Genomic DNA, 27,714 nt, shown 5'->3' with positions numbered 1-27,714 from the left:
GCTGGGGCGATTGGGCTGGGAGCGGCTTATAGCCGCTCCTTCCTGTCCATCTACTTTGCCCCGTCACTATATAAAATGCAGGAATACATGTGCCCATTAGTGAACTTTAGCAGATGGCTTGTATTTGGATCTGTTGAAAATATGCTGGTGTAATGTGCTAGTTATTTTGGGTATATACCTAAAACTGATGTGGGTCTACTGATTTTTTAGTAGCTGGCTTTTGTAATTTTGTAATTTTTGTAATTTTCCTTGATCTCTTGAAGCTATTTGCTGTGCCATCTTGTGCATAGCTACTCAAGTTCTACTAGGTTGGGACTTGCTCCTAAATGAGTTCTATAGGATTGCAACTTTAGTTTAGTTTATTTATGCTTGGGTTATTCAGAAATTCTACAAAAGACATGCATATAAATGGCTAACTCTGCCCATTTATTTGCTGTTGTCTTCAATGCTTTCACTAATTGTATTGGCTAGAATCCTAAGAGAAGTTAATTTAAACAACTTCACAGTACTGGTATTTCTGTTTCTCCCCACACCCTGCCTCAGCAAACACCCTGTGTCCCATCCCACATTGCTTAGGACTGCTACCCTTTCAAATAGTCTTAATGGAAATGGACAGGAAGCAATCAGGAAAGGAGAGCATATTAAACTTTCCTTTCATGAAATTCATGAAATTAATTTATACTGGGTTTCAAGCTATAGCTATCATTTTAGCTGTTATTCTTTCAAAATATAATAGTGGATGTAATCCTTTTGAAAAATTGTGAGTGAAAAAGGGAGAAGGCAGTAGTCCTTCAAACTATACATGTTCTTTCAGAGCAAGCAAAAACTCGTATGGATCTATATTAGGAATCCTGTACTAGTGTATCCCCAGGCAGCAGAAAGGGAAAAAGATATCACATGAGAATAATCCTACAACTAAACTGTGATTATACTGTATTTGCTCAGACATGTCTTATAAAAAGCTCTTTATCATATATAAGAGAGTCATCATTTATATTCAGTACAAAACAAGTGAAGTGAAAAAAAAGGGATTCAATATTTAAACATCTAAAAATGAAGCTGTGTGTATTCTGTAAGAAAACTGTTAAACTGCCTCTTTTCACACTGTTTTTGAAGAATTGTGTATATTCTTCAGTTTTCATTTTAAATTTGATCTTTATAGCCCATTCTTAGAAAGCTCCTTTTAACATTTAGGTAAATATGTAGCATACAGAGTGGTATGTAGTGATAATTGTTTCTGTTGTCTTTGTGCTATTTAAATTTGGGTTTATGATACTGCTTCTTGAAAGTAAGGTCCAAACCACACTGCAGAAATAATCCAGTTAGAGACCAGTTTAACTGCCCTGACTCAATGCTAGGAAATTTTGGGGGCTGCAGTTTATTGTGGCACCTGAGTTCTCTGATAGAGGAGGCTAAATGTCCCACAAAACTACAGTTCCCAGAATTTCCTAGCATTGAACCAGGGCAGTTAAAGTGGTTTCAAATTGGATTATTTCTACAGTGCGTTTTGGACCTAACCTTGGCATTTTTAAAATACCAAGAACAACCAACTGTTTACTGCTGAGCTTTAAAAACATTTACTGTATATACTGGACTGTAACTCGACCTCATGTATATATCGAGGGCAAGTTTTGGGACCAAAATTATGAACTTTGATATGACCTGTGGATAAATCAAGATTAAAATTTAGGGGCATGTAACAAAGTATCTAAATGCTGAAACAAAGGAAAACAAGGCCAAAGGAATTCCAAAATTCCAGCAGGCATAACTGGTTGCACTCACACTAAAGGCTGGATAGATGATCGAGCAGAAGGGAGTCCATAGTTCCATGATTACACTCTTGCCCTGCAGGAGGGGATGGTTCCTTTTTTTATGAGTCAAAGTACAGTACTTATATTGACCTGTGGATAAGTTGACTTAGGGGTTTTGGGGTTAATTTTTTTTTAATGACAGTACAATCCTAGCATGTATGTTTGAACATGAGTCCTGTTGGTCCAATTCACATGACATAACAAGTCAGGAAAAAGCAGAAACTGTTCATTGTTAACAAGCAATGTGCTAGCTCACATCACTTGATAGCTTTCTCTTAATACAAAGCTCAACAATCTGTTTTACTTTGAATCCATGTCTTAGTTTAAGTTTCTTTGTGGATTTCATCTCTGGTTTGTTGGAAATGAAACAAACAAGAGAGGATCCTGCCAGAAGTTCACCCCACAGTATAAATCAGGGTGGAAACTGTGTGATCTTTTAGATGTTGGAGTACAGTTCCAAGCAATTCCAACTAACATAGCTAGTGGCAATAATGCTGGGAGTTTCATTCCAAGAACATCTTGAGGAGCACACAGAACAAACCAATATTGTATGACAGCAGCCATTGCTTTTCAGTGGGCCTTAGGATTGCAACCTGAATGGCTGTTTTTTGCAGTTTGATTCTGATCTCTGCCATTTAAGAATAGTTGTTATGAAGTGGAGTGAAATAGTTGTGCTTTTTGTACAAATATACCAAGGAAAGCTGGATATGAAAGTTGGCAGGTAGCAGTGTGTTGTGATATAATGTGCATTTATTGAAAGTAAAATGTATTGTTTTCAATAATTTGCTTCCCCAAATATATGATGAACCCTAAATTTAAAGAGACTCTAATGATTCTAAATTATATAGATGGTGGTGGGAGGGAATCTGAATTGGTGGAATACCTACAGATAATTAGAAAAAAAAGTTCATGAAGAATACTAAAAAAAAAGGAGGGGAGAGAATAATAATAGTCCTTTATCGAGAAGCTAACACTACTAAAATAAAATCTGACAATGAAATTGGATTTGCAAATAAATCAGGAAAATGGTTGGTATACAAATTGAGAAAAGAAGAGGAAGTGATATTAAAGTTACAAGAAAGAAACACTAATAACAGATACGGTAAATATACAAAAGGCATTTGATCAATATTATGCCTCTCTATATAAATTCCAAGAAATTTATTTGGAGAAAGGTGTTTTTGTTTTGTTTTTATAGTTCATTTGTTTGTTTTTACGTGGTCTTTAAATTCTACAGGTTTTGTCTGAATTAGAAACATCGTTTTATGCAACCCATTCATTTTTGCCAGAGAAATTCTCCCCAACAATGACAAATTCAGTTTCTCCCATCTGAACATGTCCTGCTTAATTTAATTCCATGTCTTAACATAAAAACAGACATGCCAATTGTATATAAAAATTATAGCTTAAAATGTAGCATGTTATAATGTGCAAGTCCTATTCTTAACATTAGACAAACCAGTTATTGGGGAAAAACTTTAAAACATTGCAGGCCTTTTATTCATTAGTAGTTTTAAAACAAATTATTTGTAATTTTTGATCATCATATAGATGTTTTTCTTCATGTAATGTTGCATCTATCACTTGCTTTGCACCAACCTTGAACAGAATTCAGTAAACCAGGAGTGTTTTTTTAAACTGAAGATTCCATAAGATTAAACACCACTAATATTATCGTCTGCTGTACCTATAGAATGCTGTTATTGCACCAAAATGACGGCTTTTTGAACTCTGATTTTATGAGGTAGTTAATTAATGAATTTTGAAAAATACTAGAAGGGTTAAGTAGATGTGGTCTGAAATAATTAATCTATATTTTAAATGTGTGACCTGGCACCTCATTCACTGTCATCTCTAATCATTTGTCAATTTCTCCTTACTTGCTGCTTTTTGTGATGCACAGGTCTGAGAATGTTGGTAGGAAGGGATCAATGGAAGTGTGTGCTTATCTGTTGAACAGTTAGGATTTTGACACAGCGTTGTTACTCGTGCTGTGACAATTCTTTGTCACAGCACCAGGGGTTTGGGACTTGAAATGCCTTTATTTATTGTTAAGACTGTGCTTTTACAGTACCAGTTTTGGGCACCGCCATTCAAAAAGGATGTTGACAAGCAGGAGCCTGTCCAGAGGAGGGCGACCAAAATGGTGTAGGGTATGGAAACCATGCCTTATGTGCAAAGACTTAGGGATCTGGGTATGTTTATCCTGGAGAAGAGAAGGTTAAGAGGTGATATGATAGCCTTGTTTAAATTTTTGAAGGGATGTCGTATGAGGCTGGAACAAGCTTGTTTTCTACTGCTCCATAGGATAAGACATAGAATAATGAATGCAAGCTACAGGAAAAGAGATTCCACCTCAACATCAAGAGGAACTTCCTGACAGTAAGAGCTGTTTGACAGTTAAACACACTCCCTCAGAGTGTGGTGGAGTCTCCTTCTTTGGAGAGCTTTAAACAGAGGCTGGATGGCCATCTTTTTTTTTTTTTTTAATTATTATTTGGGGGTGCTTGGATTTCTTTACCCAAGTTTCTTGACCAAGCCAACATATGGTCTTTCACTATCTCCTCCTCTAATTTCCTTCCTAGTAAGACTTTATACAACATCGCTATTTGTTTAGGTTTGATAGTTAACAACAGATTATCCATTTCATTTTTAAGGAAATACAACCCATACTCTTTCTGGCCTGTCTTAAATATCTCCTGTAATTGATAGTAATGAAACCAAATAAAGGAACTGTCAATACACTACACAATACTTCGTATGTAACATATTTACTACTTGGGTTAAATATGCTTCATAAAGCTTCATGTGGGGACATCCATCCAGGTATCCATCGATAAAAGATTGCTTTTATTTTAACCCAGACTTTCAGGAGGGATCTCCTCAAAATATGGAGATGGAAATCATGGTGTACTTTAATTTTATCATACCATAGGTACGCCTGCCACCCATACCTTCAGCAGCACATATACTAAAATTGGAACAGGTGCAAGGATGACACACTGGATGGCCATCTTTTGGGGGTGCTTGGATTGTGAGCATGTTGGACTGGATGGCCCATGTGGTCTATTCCAACTCTATGATTCTAGGATTCCCAAAATCCACCAAAACCATTCCTCCATTCTGTATCTGCCATGGTTTTCTACCCAACTATCATTTGTGGAGCAGTACATATTATCACACCATATTTTCATCCAGTCCTGCCCACTTTTTGCCTTACTGAGCAGACCCTAACATCATGCCTCAGAATTCAGAGACATAGGGCCTGTACAGACTGGCACTTTGTGCCGGCCTGTAGGCAGAGTCAGGGATCAGCGTCCTGACAACGCTTGCCCTAACTCTGCCCCATGGCACCATAATGGCGCATGCCTCCCCAGATGGTGTGCGATGTCATGATGCACCTCTGGTGCTGCATCCAAATGACACAGCACCGAAGGCGTGCCATAGAACTGCGCTGCAGTGGCTATGTAACCCCTTGGAGGGTGCAAAAAGGAGCCGCTTTTTGCGGCTCCTTTTTGTACCCTCCAGAGGCTGGATTGGGGCCATGACGTGAGGTTGCCACAGCCCCAATCCAGTCAGGAAAGGGGCGGCCTCTCACCACCCCTTAGGGGCAATCTTTATAGCCCCATAGTCTTGTTAATCTGGAATATTAGTATACAAAGGAATCTTGTAGCACCTTTGAGACTAACTGAGCAAAAGACATTGTAGCATAAGCTGCTGTAAACTTGGCCTATTTCCTCAGGTGCATGGACGGTTTCCTCTGTGTGTGTGTGTATGTATGTAAAAGAAAAGATAGTTTAAATGAAATGGCGATGTTTTGAAATTCCAATCTGAAACATTTTTATCCCAAATGCAGGAGTGGTTTCTATTTCTAATGCTACCTAGATAATTAATCCTAAATTGTATATTGTCTTTCGTAAGTGGAGGCATAGGCAAGAGTTAGGCAAAGGTTTTAAAATACCAATAATGGAAGATATGACAGAATTCCTTTCTTTTATGTATGATTTTAAAATAAATTATTGGAAATAATTTCCAGAGTGTTTTCCTTAAAACTGCATAATATGCAAGGAAAAAGAAGGAAAAGCAAGGCAGGCAGCAGATGTTTTCAAGCTTTGCTTTCTCAGATTGATTTTTGGAGCAATGTGTGCATAGCTTTATCCAAAAATAGCTGGTTCTGAAATACAACATTCTATAATTATCAATATACTAAAAGAAATCTACTAATAAGAGTCAAACTTATAGTGACCTTTACACTGTCGCCCTGCCTCCAAATGTTGCAAAGATTAAATGAGTTTTTTGTTAACTGCTTGTACTTTTTGTATAGTTGCCAAGTCATACCAGCTTTCTGGCAACTTTGTAGGCCTTTGCCTTTCTCTTTGCTTAGAAAACAGAGCCTTTAGTGGTGAATCTGAGCAGTTGGCAATATAAAGCATCTTTCTTTTTCTAGCAGATGCAAGTAGTAACAGAGTTAAAAACTGAGCAAGATCCAAACTGTTTGGAAACAGATGCAGGAGGATTGAGTCCTTCTCCAGTTGAGTCTCAGACACCGATGGATGCGGACAAGCAGGCCATTTACAGGTAGCAGTGTTGACAGAATGAATTATCAAAGTATTAAAAAGTGTTGTTCTCTTTAGACACCAGAATGGATATTCTCAAACTGAGGGGCTGCTCTGATGGTGGTAGGGACACACAGGCAACACCTGGAAAAAATGGACATATAGAGTTTTGGGGAGGATAAGATCCTGAAATTGATGGAGCCTTTTCCCCATTATCAGGCAGAGCATGGTGAGATCAATGTCATCTAGAAGATCTTCACTGATTCCCATTAGATTTAGGGGTAGAAATGCTATTTGACTGTCATCCTAGCCTGACTTGGAAATAACCTGTTTTGTTCTAATGGGTTTTCATGAGAGCTTTTTCACTGAATTTGTTCCTAGTCCAGTTTGTCACAAACAGATGCAGCAGTGTCTGAGGGTGTCTGCACTTTATTTTGCAAGGCAGATGGTTAGTGCTGGGGCAGGGACACCCAAAAGATAAACCAGGATGGCCTATCAAAAGTCTGTGAAACCCTGAAGTAGAGTAAAAGCAAGTAATTAATATCTAGTATCTTATCAGGAACTTTAAGAATCTTGCAGTTCTCTGTTTCTTCTGCGGTGGCTAAGATTATATTCAGAATTTTCTTTACATGCATAAGAATGCAAAATTCTTCAGAGTTACAAGTCAGTTATCCGTATTGAAAACAGTAGTGCTTAACATCTCGTTTATTATTAATCCTTAGTGAACTTGTTGCTAACTTTTGTTTATTTTATTTTATGTGTGTATGAAATGTTTATTGTTTCCATCATATGCACTTACGTACAGAAATTTCTACAGTCTTAAAGTTTGCTTGTCTTTTCTGTTTTTATTTCCAGACATCCACTTTTCCCCTTATTAGCCCTGTTATTTGAAAAATGTGAACAATCTACACAGGGATCAGAAGGCACAACATCTGCAAGTTTTGATGTAGATATTGAAAACTTTGTTAGGAAGCAGGAGAAGGAAGGAAAACCCTTTTTTTGTGAAGATCCCGAAACAGACAATTTAGTAAGTTAACTACTAAAGTTTTAATAGTATAAAATTACTGTAGTAATACAGTATTCCTAAAGGAATACTAAATTTCTTGAGTGATTCAGGGAAAAATAAGGTACATATTGATTTTTGTTTCTTTGGGGAATTAATTAAATCTGTCTAATTTAGAAAAAATATATGTATATTCAGATTACTAAACCTGAAGAGCAGAACTTCAGATGAAGAAATATTGCTTGGAAATGAGGGATTATTTAAGACTCCAAGTATGCTGTCCAGTAATCAGCTGGTGTTATTGCAGAGCCTGATTTTTTCCTTTTAAATATTTCTTTGAAAATACTCAGGAGATCACTTCCAAAAGATGACCAAGTAACAGCATAAGAGCTGTGTCGGATCAAAGAAACTCCTATCTAGTCCAGCATTCTGTTTTCGCAGTGGCCCGTCAGGTATTTGTGGGAAGCCCACAAGCAGGATATGAGTGCAAGAATGCTCTGTTCACATTCCCTAGAGGTGGCATTAAAAGGGACAGTACCTCTAGAGGAGACATTTGCCATTGCTATTTGTCGCCATTCGCCTCTTTTCTATAAACTTGTTTAAACTTCCTTTAAAGCTCTACCAATTTTGAGGCTATCAGTAATTATTATTATTATTATTATTATTATTATTATTATTATGTGTATTCCGCTTTTTCACAAAAGAATCAAAGCGGATTCCAACAGTATAATTAAAACATCAAACAGTTAAAAATTACAATTTAAAAACCCCCAACCCCCAGTAAATCTTGTGGTAGCAAATTCCATATAATTTTGCACTGTGTGAAGAAGCATTTCTCTCGCCGTTCCTTTATCTGTAATTACTCTTTGTTCCAGTGTTTGTTTGTTTGTATTTTTTAAGAATAATCGATGTTGCAAATCCCTCATTCGTTGAAAGTCTTTCAAACATTATGCCATCTTTCAGTATGATTTACAGAAGAGTCTGTGGGTTGTGTATATCTGTGAAAAATGGGTTTCTGGAGTGCCCAAAAATTGTGCCTTTAAAAAAAAGTGTTGGGGGCTTTGGCTAACTGTTACAAAAGCCACCGAGGTTTGGCAAATCATGTAGCTTAGGAGCCTTATTTCCCCCCACTGCTGCTTTAATAGAAAGTCAAGTATCAGGAATCAACTGTATTCACATAATATTGAAATTAGGACATAAGCATCTGCCAAAGGTCAAAAATCAATATACATATTTTAAAATTTTCTTAAGAGGTCTACATAGATGTAGTTGTTTGAGTTATGGGGTGTTTAGATAATCAGAGACTTTCTTAGGGTGTCTCTGCCTTTTAAGTCAAAGGTGGGTAACATCTCACCTGCAGATTGCATGTCACCTTCCTGGTTGGGAAACAGGTCTCCCCTAGACCTAAAACAGGCCAAGAAGATTTTGCAGTTATCCTCAACTACTCCTATAGGGTATAGAGTGTTTTTTCAGTGCATTTTTAAAACAATAATTTGAAAAACAGCAGCTCAAATATTTATAAAAGCAACTATTTGTACTTAACACCCTGAAAATAACATGTGTAGGTGCTTGTCATCATTTTTAAAAAGCTTTGTTTCAGAATTTTTTCTGTGTTCCCTTTCTTAGATGGTAAAGGCAATTCAGGTTCTACGAATTCATCTGCTTGAGTTAGAAAAAGTTAATGAGCTCTGTAAGGATTTCTGTAGTCGCTATATTGCATGTCTGAAAACTAAAATGAACAGTGAAACTCTGCTTAGTGGAGAATCCGGCAGTCCATATTCACCTGTACAGCCCCAGGTATCTTTCACTTTGACTGAATTGTATTTTCTTTATTTCTTTTATACCTACCTCCCCAAAGACTCAGGATAAGTAAGAGTAAAAATTTTAGCAATATGAAGTTCATTGTTGTTATGTGCTTTCAAGTAATTTCCGATTTATGGTGACCCTGTGGCGACCCTATCATTTTCTGGGCAAAATTTGTTCAGAGGAGGTTTGCTATTGCCTTCCCCTGAAGTTGAGAGCATGTGACTTGTCCAAGGTCCCCCAGTGGGTTTCATGGCTGGGTGGGAATCGAGCCCTGGTCTCCAGAGTTGTAGTCCAGTACTCAAACCACTATGTCACAAAGTACAGTGTTAAATATCTTGGTTAAATTTGTAAACCATGCAATTTACAAATAGATGATCTGTGACTGGCAAACTAGCAGTTTTTAAGGCTTTGTGATTTTGTTAAGGTTACCAGCTCTCCCTTGTGAAGTTTCTTATTGATCAGGAACATGAAAATGTAATTTCTTAAAGAATGACCATAATTTGTCAACTCTTTGTCTGCAGTCCAGCAACTTTAAACATGATAAAGATAGCTTGGATTTGCTGGAGCAGCTGTCTTCATGGAAAGAGTCAACAGAAAATGTGAGCAGTAGAGCAAAATTGACACAATTATCATTGCACCTCTTTGGCACTATCTCCTTAGCCTATTTTGGGGTTGGTTTTGTTCATCTCATTATAGATAAATGGCCCCATCAAAGCAAAGGCTGATCTATATGCAGAAATAAATAGGATTCTGTGATTGCTCCCTGTCACATACACAAAATTCCAGGCTATGAAGCCCCTTTTTTCCAGTATTCTGAACTTGAGTTTCATCAAGGCACAGATAAGAAAGATCAGGATCAAAGATCCACATGAAAATAATGGCCTATGTGTCTGCTGCTCACTTATAGAATGTCTCCTCTCCTGGCCACCTTGTTGAGAAAAAAAAAAGGATATTTAAGAACATACAAAGCTGTGCTGTAGGTACTGTGGCCATTGTTCCATCTTGCTCAATGTGATTGGTCTATAGGGCAAAGGCTATTAAAATATCAGACACTGGTCTAGATGGCAAAGGCTATTAAAGGTCACAGGCACTGCTTCCTGAGATCTTTTAATGGGATATGCTGGAAATTAAACTTAAAATATTATAGAAAGTATGTGCTCTTCCATTGAACTGTGGGCCCTCTTTCTGTATGTGCTATTTGTAATACTTGAAAAATGTGTCCCAACCAACAGATGCATTGGTTGGTTGACTGTTTTCTTGTTTGATATAGGTATAGATATAATGTCAGAGCACATGCTTTCAATACTTGAGAATATGGCGATCTTTACCACCCTCATACTTTGAGAGCGCTCATAGAATCCAGTTAAGTAAAATGCCTGCCAGTTGCATAGTATAAACAAAGTTAACAGTGAATATTAAAATAATGGCATGTGTTTTTAGCAACATAATAGAAGATTTGTTCAGTCTGTTTCATTACACCCTTCATGCCAGCCCCATGTCAGTGTACTAATTGTAAATTGCATTGCTGTCATCCTCTATTTGATTTATCAGAGTGTTTTGATGAAGCCTCAGTAATTCAGTAAATGTTTTAAAGAAGGTATGAAATCATCTTTAAATTTCAAATTAGAGATGCTTTTGAAATATAAACCACATTTGATTGATGATTAATGCTATTAACCTTAGGATTAAAGATAGGCTAGTGTTTCTCTCTTAACAATATAAAATTTTGTGGTTTCCTAATGTCTTATTTACAGTGCAATGCTATATGTGTCTACTCTGAACTAAGCCCCATTGAGTTCAATGAGACTTACTTTCAAATAAGTATATATAGATTTAGCCTTGATCTTTCTTAATTATCCCATTTTTAAAAAAACTGTAGATATTGCTGAGTTACTCTCAAGGATTTGTCTGCACAGGCCAAAAAAAATGGTCTCACCTCATTTTCACTGAGAGCTGTCCACACAAGTCAGGCCAAATCTGGGCCTTTTCAGTGCCTCAGGGCTTTAAATCTGGAGAAATAAAAGTGGCAATTTACTCCAGGTTTCCACGGAAAACCCAAATATTTGTGTATGTGTGTGTGTGGACTCCATAGTGATGTCAATGTGGGGCTGGGGGCGGGAGGAGTACTAGATTGGTTGGACTGGTTGTTTCTGGCAAGCCTGGTGTGTGTGTGTGTTACCATGTTTTATGTTCAGTCATGAGATCACTGATGAGGGGGTAGATCGGGCTGCCCACTCCCTCTTCCCCTCCCTGACTGAGTAGGGAAGACGATCAGATGGAAGGGAGTGATGAGGCAGGACAATCAAGATGAAAGTGTGTGTGTGTGTGGATACAACGACCAGATGAAAGAGATGTGTGGACACTGCAATCAGAGAAATGGGAGTAAAGGGATAAGATGAAAGAGGTGTGTGGATACAGTGGTCAGACGAAAGGGGCATGGATACAGCAACCAGGGGAAAGGGAGTGCGGATGGGAGTGAATCTTCAAATAAGTGAGCAAGTGAATGAAGAAGCAATCCCCCCCCCCCCGCTGCTATTATTTGATCGCTAACTTGTCCAGAGATCTGCATATCTACATTTGCATTCTCCCCTTCACCCCATTTCCTGTTGTATCCACCCACCCCTTTCTTCTGATTATTGTATCCACACACACTTGTGGATACTGATAATTGTACCTCTTCACCCCCTTTTCTCTGATCACTTTCCCTAATCAATGGGGGGGAGGGAGGGGGTGGCCCAGTGAAACCCCTCACTGCTGGCCTCATGGTTGCACATGTTCATAAATAACAGAGAAATAGAATACACATTTATTTTTCCTTTCTCCACTGTGTGTGTGTGTATACACACACACACTTACAGTTCTTTCTCTCCCTTACTGGGGTGGCAAAGGAGGGGAAGGGGGTTGGATTGAGAGGCATCCATTCACAGTGCAAGGTGGTCATTAGATTGACAGATGAACGCTAAGGGAGATTGGCTGCTAGGGCGATGCATGCTGAAGGAGGAAAATAGCAAGTTTGTCACAGGAAAATGTGCAGCTGGTTGTGCCAATATCTCTTCTAAGTGCTTTGTGAGTGTCGACTTAACGGGTTTGCTGTGTGGTCCCTGCAGACCAGAAAAATGCAAGGTGAGGCCGATTTTTTTTTTTTTTGGTCAGTGTAGAAGTGCCCTAAGAGAACCAGTCCTAAATACTGAATTCATTGGCAACCTTTCACACTAAATACTGTCCCTTTGATTCTGATAGGATGACTAGCCCAGAATTAACTAGCACAAGCCCTGTTGCTTGAATTAATTTTGATCCAGAATTTACACATCTCTCCTGTATTTCTTTAGAATGGTTCAGTATCTGAAAGAGAGCCAGCATTTGAAAAGCAACATATAAATACAACATATTGTTAAACCAAAATTTCTAGCCTATTCAGTTCTTGCATTGGATTTCATTTTCATGTGAACTTCATTACAGTTTTGGATCATTTTGATTGTAGTGATTATTTCCTCATCTCCATCTTCATCATTGGTGTGCAGTTTATTTATTATAATCTCTTTTTTTAAAAAAAACTGTTGGAACTAAAATGATGGGTAATTCTTGTCATTTTTTATTGTTTCTAGCCAATTCAAAGTGCCATCACAGGTACACTAAGTCCCCAGGGGATTATGGTACCTGCATCAGCATTGCAGCAGGGAAATGTTACTATGGCAACTGTTGCAGGTAGGATGTACCAAACAAAAATCCAAACCTTGTTGTATTTCATTATAGAAGCATTTTGTGGCTGTTAAGAAAGTTATTGAGGATATGAATTATAGACATGGATTTGTTCGATGGACATACTCCGATGTTCCGTCAATGTAGTCACAATAATTTTAAATTTAAAACAATAGCAAATGAGCAAATAGACATGGCAAAAGCAGGGGGGCTGGGTTGATGGGGGGAAGCAAGTTTGATACACTTGGTAGACAGGTCTTGGGAGGGAAAGGAGCTAAATGGTAGTTGGTTCCAGATGAACTGATAAAATGGGCCTTGCTGTCTCATCTCCCACAGTTACTGGCAGAGTGGCTGCTCATGGAAATGTTATTTGAAATTATTTAAAATATGATTTAGCTTAGTAATTCCCAGATGTTATGCAATGAAGGTATCAAGGCATCTATATAATAATGGCTTATTGGGTCAACTAATGTATGTATTTATTTAGGTAATGTGTGTATTTATTCTGGAAGAATAAAATACTTGCACTATTACTAAAAATTTAGAAGTCTTCGTCATAATCCTGGAAACTAGCTAGATCTCTTCTGTCAGGAAACAAGATTCTTTTGTGAAAAACTGTTTGCTTTAAGGAAATGTATAGCCATCAGGGTTGTTTTTTTTTAAAAAAAATGTTGTTCTTCATTATGCTATATTATACAATATAGGATTATGTGATCTAGTGGAAATCAAGGTAAATCAAGTACAATTGTGCAAAAATTCTAAGAACCATTGACAATGCAATATATTTTATTTTTTGTGATACTAATCTAAAATACTTTATGGTAAAAATGTTCTCAGCTGGATTTTTTATTTCTCATGATCAGTATAAAGGTCTAGTGAAGTAAAAATGTTCAAAATATTTGTATACTATTTTCAGTATTTTAAAAATGATGTCACCACCGTCTTGTTTATTAAGTGATTTTATAAAATTACTATAAAAATACTGTTGCCATGCTGCCCCTGGATCTCTTATTGACTCTCTGTGGTATTCTTTAAGGTGGGGCAGTTTATCAGCCAGTGGCTGTGGTCACACCTCAAGGTCAAGTAGTAACACAAGCATTGTCACCTGGAACAATCAGGATCCAGAATTCCCAGGTTTGTTCTAAACACTTTATAGAACGGTTTAATTTGGGAAACAGTGTGTTAATAGCAAGATATAAAAATGATGCACTGATATTAAGACCTGCATAGCAAATTATTTAAACTGGTAAATACAGTTTGGATCCTGAGAAGCACAAGACAGAGTCTCTTAGGAAAAATGTTCTCCCCATATATCAGATCTTGTCTCATTTTGGAAGCTAAGCAGGGTTGGGTTTGGTTGTCACCTGAAACTGAGACCAATAAGTACTACCAGGAAACTCCCAGTAGGGCTAGAAAAGTATCCTGCCTAAAAGCCTGGAGATTGGCAGTCAAAGTTGCCAGTACAGGGCTAGTTGGACCAGTGATCTGATTAGGCAGCTTTCTATGATCCTCACCACTGCCACTCCCACCCCCTAGCAGTGTACCTTGAGGCCCCTCCCCAAAATGATGTGGGATGGGGGGTCCTGGTGGCTGTTGGAAGGCAGCCAGAATTAACTAAAATGAAGTGGAGGCACTTTGTGTAAGCAAAGAAGTGCTTGTGTAAGGTGCTATCATCCAGTCTTGTCCAGTTTTCCTTTCAGCAGTCTCCTGCACTCCATTCCAGACAATCGCGAAATCTGCAGGAGTTCTCAGGGGATCTGAGGCAGTAGTAGAAAGCAAGTGGTTAGACATCAGGGAATAAAACAGTGGTGGGAGGACCTATATCTTTGATCTACATATCATTTCCTGATATTCCATCTCAAGTGACCAAGGTTGAGAACCTTGACTATACAGAAAAATAAAAGGACTATCATCTAGATATCATTGAGATGCAAATGGTAACACTTGCCCCAGGTAACTGAAATCAGTCATGATAGAGGGAAACTTGACTTCCTTTTGTTTGATTGGCTTGGAGGAGCAATTAGTGGCTATATGTTCCTAAAGAGAAAGCTAAAATGCTATGTTGTGCTGGTTTGATGGAAGCAAAATCTGCATGCTGTTCCTTATATCTGGTAATCTGATGCCCTGATTCTTTGTGGCTGGTGTTATACTCAATAGATGCAGTTAGAAAGGGAAAGTGTGCTTATTGTTACAAATCCTGGGATCATCTTAGCCCTCTGCTAATATTTTCCCTGACTACATGCTTTTACTTTTCCTCATAGAAGTGAAGGGCTATTGTTCATTCTCACAGGTGAAAACCAAATGTTGAGTTATGGGACAGCATTGCAGTGTGGGGGGAAAGTTCCCACCAGACTGTTGTGCAGCATGACCATCACCAACAGGGACTGCACTAGGGTGAGGATTCATCTCCTTGCTATCCTGAACACAGCTTCAGTGTTGTAAAGGAGGAGCAACATGTCAGTTAGTGCTTTATTGATAGTATGCTTGAATGCTCCCCTGTGTATAAAGACCTCTACACATAGAAAACTATTAGTGGGAAAGCTAACTTAGAATTGGCATGCTAATTATCTGTGGACAACAAGTTGTATTTTGACATAAGTGTACATTTAAACATGCTGTTTACTATATGCAGTTTATAATAGTAAACATGGCAGCATTGCTGCTTGCAACACGAAACTTGTTCTCTCCGTGCAATCATTTAGATTTTTCCACATAAAATTATTTCTGTGGAATATTAAGAAACCTGGAATTAAGTTGTTTTAGTAACTGTGCTACTTCTCAATTTATGTGCAGCTCCAGTTACAATTAAATCAAGATTTAAGCATCTTGCATCAAGATGATGGGTCATCAAAAAATAAAAGGGGAGTTCTTCCAAAGCATGCTACAAATGTGATGAGGTCTTGGCTTTTCCAGCACATAGGGGTAAGGCTTGATTATAGTATTTGCAAATAATTTATGTTCTGAGTGTTTTTGTATTTTTATTTGCTGCACAATAAATTAAAATGTTTTGACCATAACATGAAGAGTTTTTAATTTTTTTTAGAAAAATGCTTTTTGTAAACATATTCAAAATCTCTAAAGTCAGTACTGAATCAAGCCCATATTCAGTAGGTGTTTGTTATATATCCTCATGAATTTCTTAAGTACTAGCTTAATTTTTTATTCATTTATTTTGCTGTATGAAGAAATTTTTTAAAAACTATGGGCTCTCTTGATCGATAGCCTTTTGAGTAGCTGTATTTAAGTCTCTGTCAACAGAATAATTCCTAGAGGGTAGAAGATATTGACTGTAAAAAACTGGAGAGTGATGTTTTGTGTAGACACTGGATTTTTGGTGCTAATTGCCTTGTATCCAGTTCCACACCCAGTTCCATTATGTTAGAGCATTTGTTAGGTTAGAGGGGTTGGTTCCCAAACTTGGACCCCACATTGGCTATGTCGGCTGGAGCTGCTGAGAGTTGAAGATGACAAATCTGGGGAGCCAAGTTGGAAACCACTGGGTTAGGTTATTACATGCAGTCTTTGATGGCTATATGAAAATCAGTTTATTATGACTTGAAAGGTCAGTCAAATATTGTCACTGGTTTTCTGTTTCATACAAACACACACACACACACACGGGTTGTTTGCTCTTGTTGCTGGAGGAGTACTTAACTCTTTGTTATATCCAGAGTTATTATTATTCATAATGAAATTTATTATGGAAACAGTATTGTACTGCCTGGGAAGATGCATAATTCAGTGTTGGATTCTTCAGTTTCACAGGGACTGAGCAATATAAATATGATGTTTTCAGTACTGGTGATGTCATATAACAAAATTAAAGTAGGTAGAACTGTCTCATTGACACAACGTAGGACTAATGCTGTGCTAGTGATTACAATTCAGCTTTTCTTCTGTTCTCCCTCCTACACCCTCTGTACCACCCAAATACTTCAGGGAGTCCCCACCTTTCAACACCCTGTTATCTGATTACTCAGTCTTTCGACACTTTCCAATTAAGGACAAGTTCCATTACTCGGACAAGGAGTCTGCTCTTTTGTCAGTTCTTGCCTAGAGAGGTTTGCTTGAGATCAACCATGCACATGTGCTTTGCTTGCAAAGCAAGCTGAGGAAGGGAGGGGCAAACCAACTGAAAAACTTTGCAAGCAGTGTGCATGGGCAGTCCCAAGCAGGTCACCATAATTCCCTCATGTTACCCACATGGATTCTGCATTTCAACAATTCAAGTTCCAGATGCTGTTGTAATCCCTAATGTGTTGGATAAATGTGGGCTTCTTGTAATTTAAAGTGTTTTCCCAACTTCCAGAACAGTAGGGGTACATGGAGAACTGCAGGGGGAAGGGGAATGGCCCCCATTTTTGGTTCTGTTAGATTTCTCTGGGGCCATTCAAACTACCTTTTACCCCAAATCAGAACTCGGATTAACCATGGGAAGTTCATATTGGCCCCAATCCTTTCACAAGCGAAAACGAGGCTTTCACACCTGTTCAGGGCAAATGTCCCTTGGCGCGAATCTTTGGAAAGCGGAGTAAAAGCTGTATCTTTTTGGGGGGAAAGGGTTCTGTCAATATGAACTTGTCCCCGGTCATGATCGGGTCAAGTTCAGGAGAGGGATTTAGGTCAGAGAGAGGGTGGAACAAGCCTCCCCTTCATCGGGGTGATGGAGGAGGAGGAGAAGGAAGGAGCCTTGAGAAAGGATGCCAAGAGAATCGGAGCCAGAGGAAGAGTGCCAAGAGCAACTGGGGTGAGATGGAGTTGGAGGAAGGGTGCCAAGGGCAATTGGGGTGATGGAGGAGGAGAAGGATGGAGCCGGAGGAAGGATCAAGTTCAGGGGAGGCATGGTCAGAGGGAGGGCAGAAAACAGAACAAGCCTCCCTCTTGCACCAGGCAGCTCTCTCTCTCTCTCTCTCTCTCTCTCTCTCTCTTTATTTTTTATTTTTTGACAGACTATGCAAATGATTTTTGGGTGATACATATAGATAGAATGTGTGTCTGCTTATGCTACATTTTCCCTTTCATTTGCTTGCTCTTCGAATGGCAGCCTTTTTGCAAGAGGCTTATTATTATTATTATTATTATTATTGTTATTGTTATTATTATTTTGTTTAAAATACAAATGCTACAATGCGAATTGTTACAAATGTTTCCCTTTCAATTTGGCAAATTGATACAAGAATAAATGATTTTGCTACGCATAACACACACATACACACACCCCTGGAGGTTTTTAAATTTGATAGAATATGTGCACTCTGCCACCAGTTTTTTTTTTAAAAAAAAGAAGGGGGAAAGCACCTATTCTGTTGGCCAATTGCTGTAGGAAACGTCACCTTTGACGAAAGCAGAAGTAAATTTGATTGATAACAAAGGAGCTTTCATTTTAAACTAGTACCGCAAATGTGAACTCTCTGCAAAGAGCTGCATTGTCATTCAGGGGTAAATAACCCTGATTAAGGTAAATGATAGTGAGCACTTGCTTCTGGAGGGATTCGGGAGGGGTGATCCGAATCTGCCCAGCTCCATCCAGGGCAAATAGCTGAGTGGGAATGGGGCCTCTGTTGCATCTGTGGAAATCCACAACTGGATTTTTTTCAATGGAAAATAGTTGCTTTGTGTATTTTCCTTTGTTCGGTGTTTGCACGCTGTCTCATATTGGAGCTATCAGATGCTCTAGCAGTTGAGGTTGTTTCCATCTCTATTTCTAATTTTTTTAAAATCAGCATAACACTGCTTACTGTATATAAAACAACATCTCAAAGTATTAATGATAAGACACTGATGTTACTATGATGGGCAAATGATAGATAGTTGTATTTCCTATGCTGTTTGTCCTATAGTTCTGTAGTCTTAAAATATTTAACAATTTTATTTAACACTGCAAGGTATTTTATTCCTCTCATATGACACAGTATAATGAATCTAGTTTTATCACATGCTGGACTTACTAAGAATCACGCTGTCTAGTAGGAATTCTGGCAGCTATAAGGGTGTGTGTGTGTGTGTGTGTATCAATTGGACATGGTTTGATAGAGACTTATTTTTAGAAGTCAAGTTATTAAAGTGTTAAAGTGAAAAACAAAAAAATCTTCATTTAGCAGTCTGCTTGGTTATCATCTAAACATTTTGCCATCTCAAAGCCTTTTATGGATTAATATTATTTCTGTGATCTCTCTGTAGTCTCATTTATCAGATCTGTGACTGCAAAGAATTAGTTTTAAAACAATCTTGAGATGTCACTTGCCTGCTTTTTCCAGATGGGTTGTTTTGTGTTACTGCCATTAGAAGGATAAACACTTGAGAGATTATTGTCTCTTTCTTCAACTCCTGTACCAAAGATTTTAATGAACTTCATTTTAGATAGCTGCTAATTACTAATTGGGGCATTTTATTGGGAATGGCACTGCTTCTGTGCCTGAAACAATATGCTGTTGATTTGATTTTTTTTTTTCTGTTTCAACACTATGAAAGAGTAATAATGCAGTCATATGCATTGCTGGGGCCCAGTGGTGCACGTCTACTGTATTCTTCAGCTTCCACCAGTCAAAATGGGAGGGGTGTTCTCCCTCCCTAAGTTGCCTATGAACCCTAAAACCAAACTTTGGAAAGCAGGGAAACCTTCTGAAGCAGAAGGTTTTTGTTACTTCAGAAGGCTGCAGGGGGAAGGGAGGGTGAAGAAAGATCCAATTCAGCCATTGGAAACTAGTGGAAGTACACTATGGATGCTGGACCATCTACTCAGAAACAAGTTCCATTGAGTTTATTTTGAATGTTCTGTGTTGTTTGCTTATCTGAATGTCAAACTGCTATACTGTATTCATTACTGGAATCTGAATCCTCTAAGACTACTTCCTGTTCAGGGTTCCAACCTGCCATTTCTTCCTGCAAGATACTGTAAGTTATAAGGGACTCAAGCAAGCCAATCCCTTTCTGCCCCCACCATTTTCTGTTTGTTTTGCAAAGAAGTACTCAGCATTTCATGATTCCTAGAGATGACTGAGAATAAACCATCTACACTGAGGCTATATTTTTCTTATTTGCATTTTCTTCAACTTAATGTGAGCATGATTGCAAAAACTGATACCTTACTGATTCATGACCCCATTTTTCTTTTAAACCAATAGGCATTTGATTATCTGAATTTGCTGTTAAAACACATGACACACTAATCTTATTAATATGTATGCACGATGCACTATATCACTACTAAATGCAGGGACCACTGTATTGCCCCACTTGTGACAGGCATAATTTATATAAGCATAAATTATACAAAAAATATGCCTACTACTTTTGTCAGTGACTCCCAAACTCTGGTGATTCTCTGGGAGTTTTGGACTTCAGCTCCCAGACAGCCACTTGGCCTATAGTCAAGAATTCTGGGACCTGAAAAAAACATCTGTAGGACCAAACAAATGAGGTTCCCACTGATCTGTTGATTACTGGGCTTGCTTTTGGACAATTAAACCAGTTAGAATGAGTTGGCTTTTCATATCAGTGAGAATCTTGATTGTATAAATATAGAAATCTGAGGTTTTTTCTTGCTTCATCATTAGATTAATAAGTAAATTAACCAATTAAATTTATAATATGTGTCATAAAATTAACATTTTATATTTTATATACCTAAAGGAAGTTTCAAACCACATATATTTCGGGACATGCAAATATATTAGATACATTGTAGCAGAAATGAATTTAATTGGTCAGAAATTATCTAATTAGTGGGACTGTAGCTGTAGATATTTTAATTATATTTACTGATATAATTTGAATGAGAAATGTAAAAGGCAAAAGTAACATATTTTATTTTTGCTTCCTCTCTCTAGCATCCATATCCAACTGAAGATGAGAAAAAACAAATAGCAGCACAAACAAATCTTACGTTGCTCCAGGTTAATAACTGGTAAGATAAAATTTATTGATTGATTTATTAACATATTTATACACTGCCCTATTTCAAGAGATCCCAGGACAACTTAAAATAGCATTAAAACAGATTGAAAAACAGTAAGATAATTAAATAAACAAAAAACATACTAAGCAGTATAATAAGTTAAAACAGATTTTAAATTGTAAACATTTTTAAAGCGATATATACTGTAACTATATATAATGAATTGAATGAATGAGACCCAAAGGCTTTGGTGAACAGCCAAGTTTTAACTTGGCACCTAAATGACATTAGTTTTGGTGTCAGTCAGGCTTCCTGGGGGTGGCATTCTACAGTTGAGGTGCCACAGCTGAGAAGGCCTTCCCCCATATCCTGTCACAATGTATTGACTTGACTGGTGGGACATGGAGAAGAGCCCTTCTATCAAAGACCTTAATCCTGGGCAATTTATTTATTTAAAATTAAGTCTGAATTCAAGATGTCATATGTAGGACTATTGTCTTAATGGTGTTTTTGTTCCTCAGTAGCACTGCTGTGAAACTGAAAATAGGAAGAATTTGAATACATGGACATGGCAGGATGTTGGAGCCATATTTAGCATTAATCCAAGAATATAAACAGTAGTGATCACAGCCTATTTTAGCATGAAAGAGTGAAATGTCATATTTCTAGCTGAGTAACTGCAGAAGAAAAAGGAGCAGAGAGAAGAAAGGGAAGAGCCAGAAGTTCCTTCACATATTAAGATTGCATAAGATATTTCTATTGAGATAGTGTAAAAACAGTCTGTCCCATGTGAATGTATTTATAAAATTTAATTTTGGTCATATTCAGGTTTATTAATGCTAGAAGACGAATTCTCCAGCCAATGTTGGATTCCAGTTGTTCTGAAACTCCAAAAACGAAGAAGAAAACAGCTCAAAACCGACCAGTTCAGCGATTCTGGCCAGACTCCATTGCATCAGGAGTAGCTCAGCATCAGTCAAATGAACTTACTATGTCAGACGGTGAGTAGTTTCCTCACTAACCTGATGAATATTTTAAGGAAGCTCTTTTATTTGATTGATTGAGGGAAATTCTTAAGCCAAACAATTTAGCAAATAGTATGTATACCTCTCCCATCCCCAATGGAATTAATGAACAGCATAGCAACAGTTTTTCATAGGTTATTTACAACAGCAAAGGAGGGTTTGTATGTGCCAGATTGTCCATCATCCCCTTAGGCATCACACCATGTATAGAAGATGTATCTTCTGGGGTTCAATGGCGAGTTCTGCTTTATTGTTGTTGTGTGCCTTCAAGATGTTTCCTTCTTAGGGTGGCCCTATCATAGAGGTTTTTTGTTTGTTTGTTTGTTTGTTTGTTTGTTTGTTTGTTTGTTTTGAGAGGGTTTGCCATTGCTTTTCCCTGAGGCTCTGAGAGTATTACTTTCCCAAGGTCACCCAGTGGGTTTCATGGCTGATCAGGGATTAGAACACTGGTTTCTAGAGATGTGGTGCAACACTCAAACCACTGTGCCGCAAATGGGATTTATTCCTGTACTACAGATACAGGAAAACAGCTATGAAATGGCATTTCACTGGCAGCCCACTTTAATGTGTGAATATCTATTCCACATTGAGATGATAATGTTCCAAAATTTACAACACTTTCTATGTTAACAAAACAAAATACAAAGAAGATAATGAGCACAACACATACCTTCTCTGTCTCTTTCAATTCTTGTAAAAAAAAAAAGGAGAGGGCTCAGGTGGGCAGTACAACGTGATTCACTTCACAAATATTTAGATTATTGTTTTTTCCCCAGTCTGAAATGTTTATTTAGTTAATTTAAAAATTAGCTTCTATGAAATATTAGTAGTGTTTTTCTAGTGAAATAATTCCACTTGGACTTGTGTTTTTTCCCATTTTCAGGAGCCGTTGTAACAATTACAGCTCCTGTCAATATGAATGTAGACAGTCTCCAGTCTCTTTCCTCTGATGGTACTACTTTGGCTGTCCAACAAGTCATGATGGCAGGGCAAAGTGAGGATGAATCTGTGGACAGCACTGAAGATGATGGAACAGATCTCTCAACTACTAACATCAGTGGGCTGGTGTTGGATAACAGTGATTCTCTGCAGTAGGAAACAAGAGAATCAGGCCTAAATGCTTAGGAAAACCTATGGACTGACTGACTTTTTATAGTTTGCACAGCAAACATTTTACACAAGTTTTATTTCTAATATGTTTTATATGTAGATATAGAAGAGTGCACTTTTTGTATTTCATAGTAAGCTTAAAGAGTGTCTTTGCAGGTGCAGCAACTTCTTTCAAACGTGTTGTTTTTGAGTTTAATTTGGAAAATCTAGTAATTTAAGAAAGAACACATCACCCTGTTATTTTCTTAGGGTAACTTTCTCACTCACAATGTTGATCCCAGATTGACCTGATAAGGGCATGGGGTAATGGACTGCAGCCAGGGGGAAATATGGTGGGTGCCTATTGGGGGAGTCAGTTTCACATCAGCATAGATTTAAACATGCCCTCACCATTGCTATTTCAGTATGTGCTCTATAACATTAAACATATTGCAGTCTTGTGACACATGAAATTGCCCTGGTGGAAGATTTGAAAACACTTCTGTCTCCTTGAGAGTTATGCATTCACCTAGTCCTGTCGTTTTAAGATTACTCTTGGTGGTTTAACAATGTAAAATGTAAAGCATGTCAAAGTAGTGTATGGAATTTGCTTATGACGTTAGCCATGTAGATTTGAAAGATGCTTCTGCACCTTAAAAACAAAACCCAGCCAGTCTGAAGTGGACAGCAAAACACACAACAGGAAGTGAAAATGTGTGATTCAGTAACGAATGTATGCAATTTAAAATGAATTTGAGTTGTTAGATGGAAACCTCCAGATTTTCCTTGCACCTTTTAAATTTACCACTGACACAGCTCATGTATTGCTCCTCTTGTCATTTCAACCATCTTAGACTCCACTTGGAGAGGGTGGGAATGGGGCAGGCACAAGAGGACAAGGGGAAAGGCAAAAGAAATGAAGACTGTCTCTTCTCCCAGTTCAGTGGTAAATTTAAAATTACAGGGGCATGTCTGGATTGCAGCCCTACTCCTAACCAGTGACTCTGTTCATCATTTGCTATAAAACACTTATTTTTACCTTTATCAGGATTATTGGATTAAAAATATTTTTATAAATTCTCTAAAGAATTGGGATGATGACTGTATTGCGCATGTGGGGGGAAAATGTTTAGTACTTCTATTTGGAAGGTTATGAAAACAGTCCAAATTGAATAAATAAGCCTATCCTATATTCTGTGGATCTCTGCTATCCCATAGTTGTATAAGGACTGACTCCTTAATGAGAACTTGGGTTTTGTTAAGCATGGATTGTATTTCATGTAAACTAACATTCATATTACATTTCAGTTTATCTTGAAATTTGTTTCTTAAGAGATTTGATGGATAGCTATTCAGATGAGTAAAACATCAAAATCTTTCCTGTAATCAAGAGACTATCTTTAGCAGTACACACTTCTAATTACTTGACAATACAGCAAGTTAGCTCCTGAGTTTGGATTAATCCACACTTCCACATCAGAATTTTCAAACACAACAGTACTCAGATGATCCCAGCAATATTTCTTTATTTCAACATACTGTATATTATTCAACACATTCAAAACATCAGCTAAACAAGCTTTAGCTGAGAATGCCATTAACATTTCCCCCTTCTTTCGGCATTGTGAATTTCCTTATGGTTCCCAGTAACTGCTGCTGCTGAATCTATTGGAAGTTAGTTGCTTTAAATATTGTGCTTTGAAGGCTTCATAACACATCGGACTTAGCAACTAGAAGAGATAGAATACTATTCTCTGTACTAATTAAATTAACATTTAATTCCATCTGAATGTGCTAAAGAAGCTTGATATAAGTTCAGAATCAACAAAGCATTCAAAGGTGCCTTTTTGTTTCCTCTTGTTGTTTTCAGTAGGATTTAAAGAAGGTTGCTATCTCTCAGTCAGCCCCCTTTTTTCTTCTTCTTCTGTATATCAGTAGAGATTATGGCAGCATATTTAATTACTATTTTTCCTACATGGCCATCAGACATGTGCCTGAAGATATCTGAAGAAACTGTGTATCATAAAGTTTCCCTGTGGTTTTTAAAAGATGCATCACTAATTTCCAACATGGGATGCTTAGGAGAATGAATTCTATTCGTTACCATTGTTTGCTTCTAAGGAGTTCCAGTGTGGGTGTAAAAATATCAGCATTAACCTGTACCTTGGGGTCCTTGTTGGGAGAATGGGATGCAAATTAAATAAATGAATAAATCACCTTTGAAGTGTTACGGCAGCCACATGGACTCACCACTTAGAAGTATTTTTCAGTCAGTCATACTGCTATTAATATTTACACATGCAAAAAGGTGCTTGCCTTGGCTTATAAATCTTCAGGCACATGTCTGATGGCCATGTAGGAAAAATAGTAAATAAATATGCTGCCATGATCTCTATAACCTCGCAAAAGAAGAAGAAATCCTGAATCACAGTTGTTAAGAAAATTGCAAAGCTATTTACATTATAGTTCACAACCTGGATCTTAGAATTTTCACCAAAGTATTCATGAACAAACATAACCTTTTTTGCTGTTTACAGCCATAGGTTTAAAATCACAGGATCCCTGTGAGGACTACCTGTCTGTGAACAGGTTACTGCACAGAGCTTTTCCCACATGTGGGTTTATACTGGCCATTGCATACCCTTCTGAAATACAAACCTGCCAGATACTTGAATTCCAGACAGGCCTTCCAGAGACACAAGATGACTTTATCAAAATGAAAATGAAACAGTTCTTTGATTACCTCTTTAAGATTTGAAGTGTATGTTAATGTTAAATCCATTTGCACATGTCTGTTTTCACGGCTGTGGTTAGAAAATCCCTTGTATTACACTGTCATAAACACTGGCTCTTCAAAGGAGATAGAAATGAGAATTTTGGATTGTGCTAAGAAGACTAGACTTGACAGTGTTCTGCATATTTGATGAAGACAAAACAATCCAACATTAGCAATTTTGCTCCAGAGGATGACATGAACCACTGAATTCAAGCTACAGATTCCAAATGATCATTAGGAAAAACTTGATGGTGAGAACTGTTTGCCAGTGGAATGGGCTGTCTTGGATAATGGTGGACCATTCCTTTATTCAAAGTATTTAAAACAAGTTTCCTGCAAAAGATGCTGTTGCTATGGATTTTTGTGATGGTAGACAATTGAACAAGATGGTTGCAGTGTCCTTTCCAATTCAACAATATGACGGGGTTCATATTGAAAGCAGTTTACAACATTGTGATCACATACTGCAGTTGCCTTCCCTTCAGTCCAAGCAGCCATGACTGGCACATTCTTGCTATTAATTGAGCAGGGCAGTGGCACATGGTCTCTGTGAATGCCTTTCTGTTCCTTGCTATTGTTTTTCTTTGGTATTTCTTTGCAGTGGTTGGAACGCACTCAGATAGGAATTTGGGTGGTGTGAAACTTCAATTTAATTCAGACTAGGGGAGCCTGTGCTCCCCCTTCATTGTTAGACTGTAGCATCTGTCATCCCTGAACATGTTTGGGGATGATGGGGCTAGAGTTCAGCAGTGTTTTTAGGCAGGCTTACCATATCCCGCCTGGGGACGGGACTTTTCTGGTTTGGGGTGGGTCCGCACGGTCCCGCCCCAGTTTGCCCCCGCCCCTGGGTGGGATATGGCAAGCTGAGGGAGGCTTTCCCTCGCTGCTTGGGCTCTGCTCCCCGCCGCGATCGCAGCGAGGCCCAGGGCCCAGGTGGCGAGGGAAAGCCTCCCTCAGAGGAGGATTCCCTCGCTGCTTGGGCTCCGCTCCCCGCCGCAATCGCAGCGAGGCCCGGGGCCCAGGTGGCAAGGGAAAGCCTCTCTGAGAGGAGGATTCCCTCGCTGCTTGGGCTCTGCTCCCCGCCGTGATTGCGGCAAGGCCTGGGGCCCAGGCAGCAAGGGAAAGCCTCCCTCAGCGAGGCTCCTATTCAAATGTAGGGCACACAAAAATGTCCTACATTTGAAAATTTTGTCCTACATTTTTCCCGGTTTGGAGGTCTGGACGTATGGCAACCCTATTTTTAGGAAAACACTCTCTCCACACATGGGCTAAATAGTTTGAAATGGTATCTCCTTGATAGTATTTTTAAAAGTATGCAGTTTGGCACGGAATTCTCTACTCCAGCCATGGCATGGTGTTGATAGTATGGCTAATTAATGTTTTATAATGTCATGCATTTAATAGGTCATATGGGGCTAGAGATGATCCAGTTGCTTATAAAGATGAGCCCATTCAGCAAAACCAGCACATGTCCTTGGGATGTTATAAAAGCAGCTTCAGCTTGTATATTCCTAATTGAGATGCTAGATATGCAACCTGTTATGTTTGGCTTTGTTTAATTTGATGTCTTAGATGCAATTCCATAAACTCAAAATCAGAACTAAAATTATGGATCCTCTCCTCCAATCTCCTTTGATCTATCCATATGAATGGATTAAAAGCACAAAATTCCTTAGTGATGTATTAGCATGAATGTAGAATTATGACTCTGATTCAAATCCCTACTTAGGAAATGCACTGTGTGACTTTGGGCAAGTCATATTCTTTCAACCTCACAGGAAGGCAATGACAAACCCCACTGAATAAATCACAAAAGCTAAGGCTGATTATGGGAGACATGCAAAATTATGTTGTTCATCTACTACTACTTATGTGTACAGAAATGGCAACGGTGGGGTCAGGATTCTGGTGATATCGTTGTGGGCTGCTGTTACAATCCAACCATGTATGATCTTGAAACATCTTGAAAGGTGCCAGAATGAAGTACATTGTGGGATATCCAAACCATTTGTGAGAAAACCTAATGATGCACTGGCTCTAAAAGAGGAGTTA

The 27,714-nt window shown here is 38.2% G+C and overlaps 1 protein-coding gene across 9 annotated transcripts in view; it reads left to right on the top strand.

Annotated features, from left to right (window-relative positions):
• PKNOX1 (PBX/knotted 1 homeobox 1) overlaps positions 1-23,966 on the top strand; it is a 40,243-nt gene extending 16,277 nt beyond the window's left edge. For 5 of the 9 annotated variants that reach the window (XM_089511946.1, XM_089511951.1, XM_089511947.1 and 2 more), the window contains 10 exons: positions 6,259-6,389; positions 7,223-7,394; positions 8,997-9,167; positions 9,698-9,775; positions 12,782-12,881; positions 13,912-14,009; positions 15,669-15,797; positions 20,705-20,781; positions 21,601-21,773; positions 22,681-23,966. In XM_089511946.1, coding sequence (XP_089368072.1) covers positions 6,259-6,389; positions 7,223-7,394; positions 8,997-9,167; positions 9,698-9,775; positions 12,782-12,881; positions 13,912-14,009; positions 15,669-15,797; positions 20,705-20,781; positions 21,601-21,773; positions 22,681-22,892 — 1,341 coding nt within the window. In that variant the 3' untranslated portion in view covers positions 22,893-23,966. Of the gene's footprint in view, positions 1-4,118; positions 4,194-6,258; positions 6,390-7,222; positions 7,395-8,996; positions 9,168-9,697; positions 9,776-12,781; positions 12,882-13,911; positions 14,010-15,668; positions 15,798-20,704; positions 20,782-21,600; positions 21,774-22,680 lie in introns of all 9 variants that reach the window. The other 4 variants (XM_089511952.1, XM_089511950.1, XM_089511954.1 and 1 more) reach the window with 4 other exon arrangements.
• The last annotated feature ends 3,748 nt before the right edge of the window (positions 23,967-27,714 follow it).

This window comes from Sceloporus occidentalis, unplaced genomic scaffold, assembly GCF_023333645.1.
Source record: "Sceloporus occidentalis isolate IW3139 unplaced genomic scaffold, rSceOcc1.0.p SCAF_2, whole genome shotgun sequence".
Lineage (NCBI taxonomy): Eukaryota > Metazoa > Chordata > Lepidosauria > Squamata > Phrynosomatidae > Sceloporus > Sceloporus occidentalis.
This window is presented reverse-complemented; position numbering and strand designations above follow the sequence as displayed.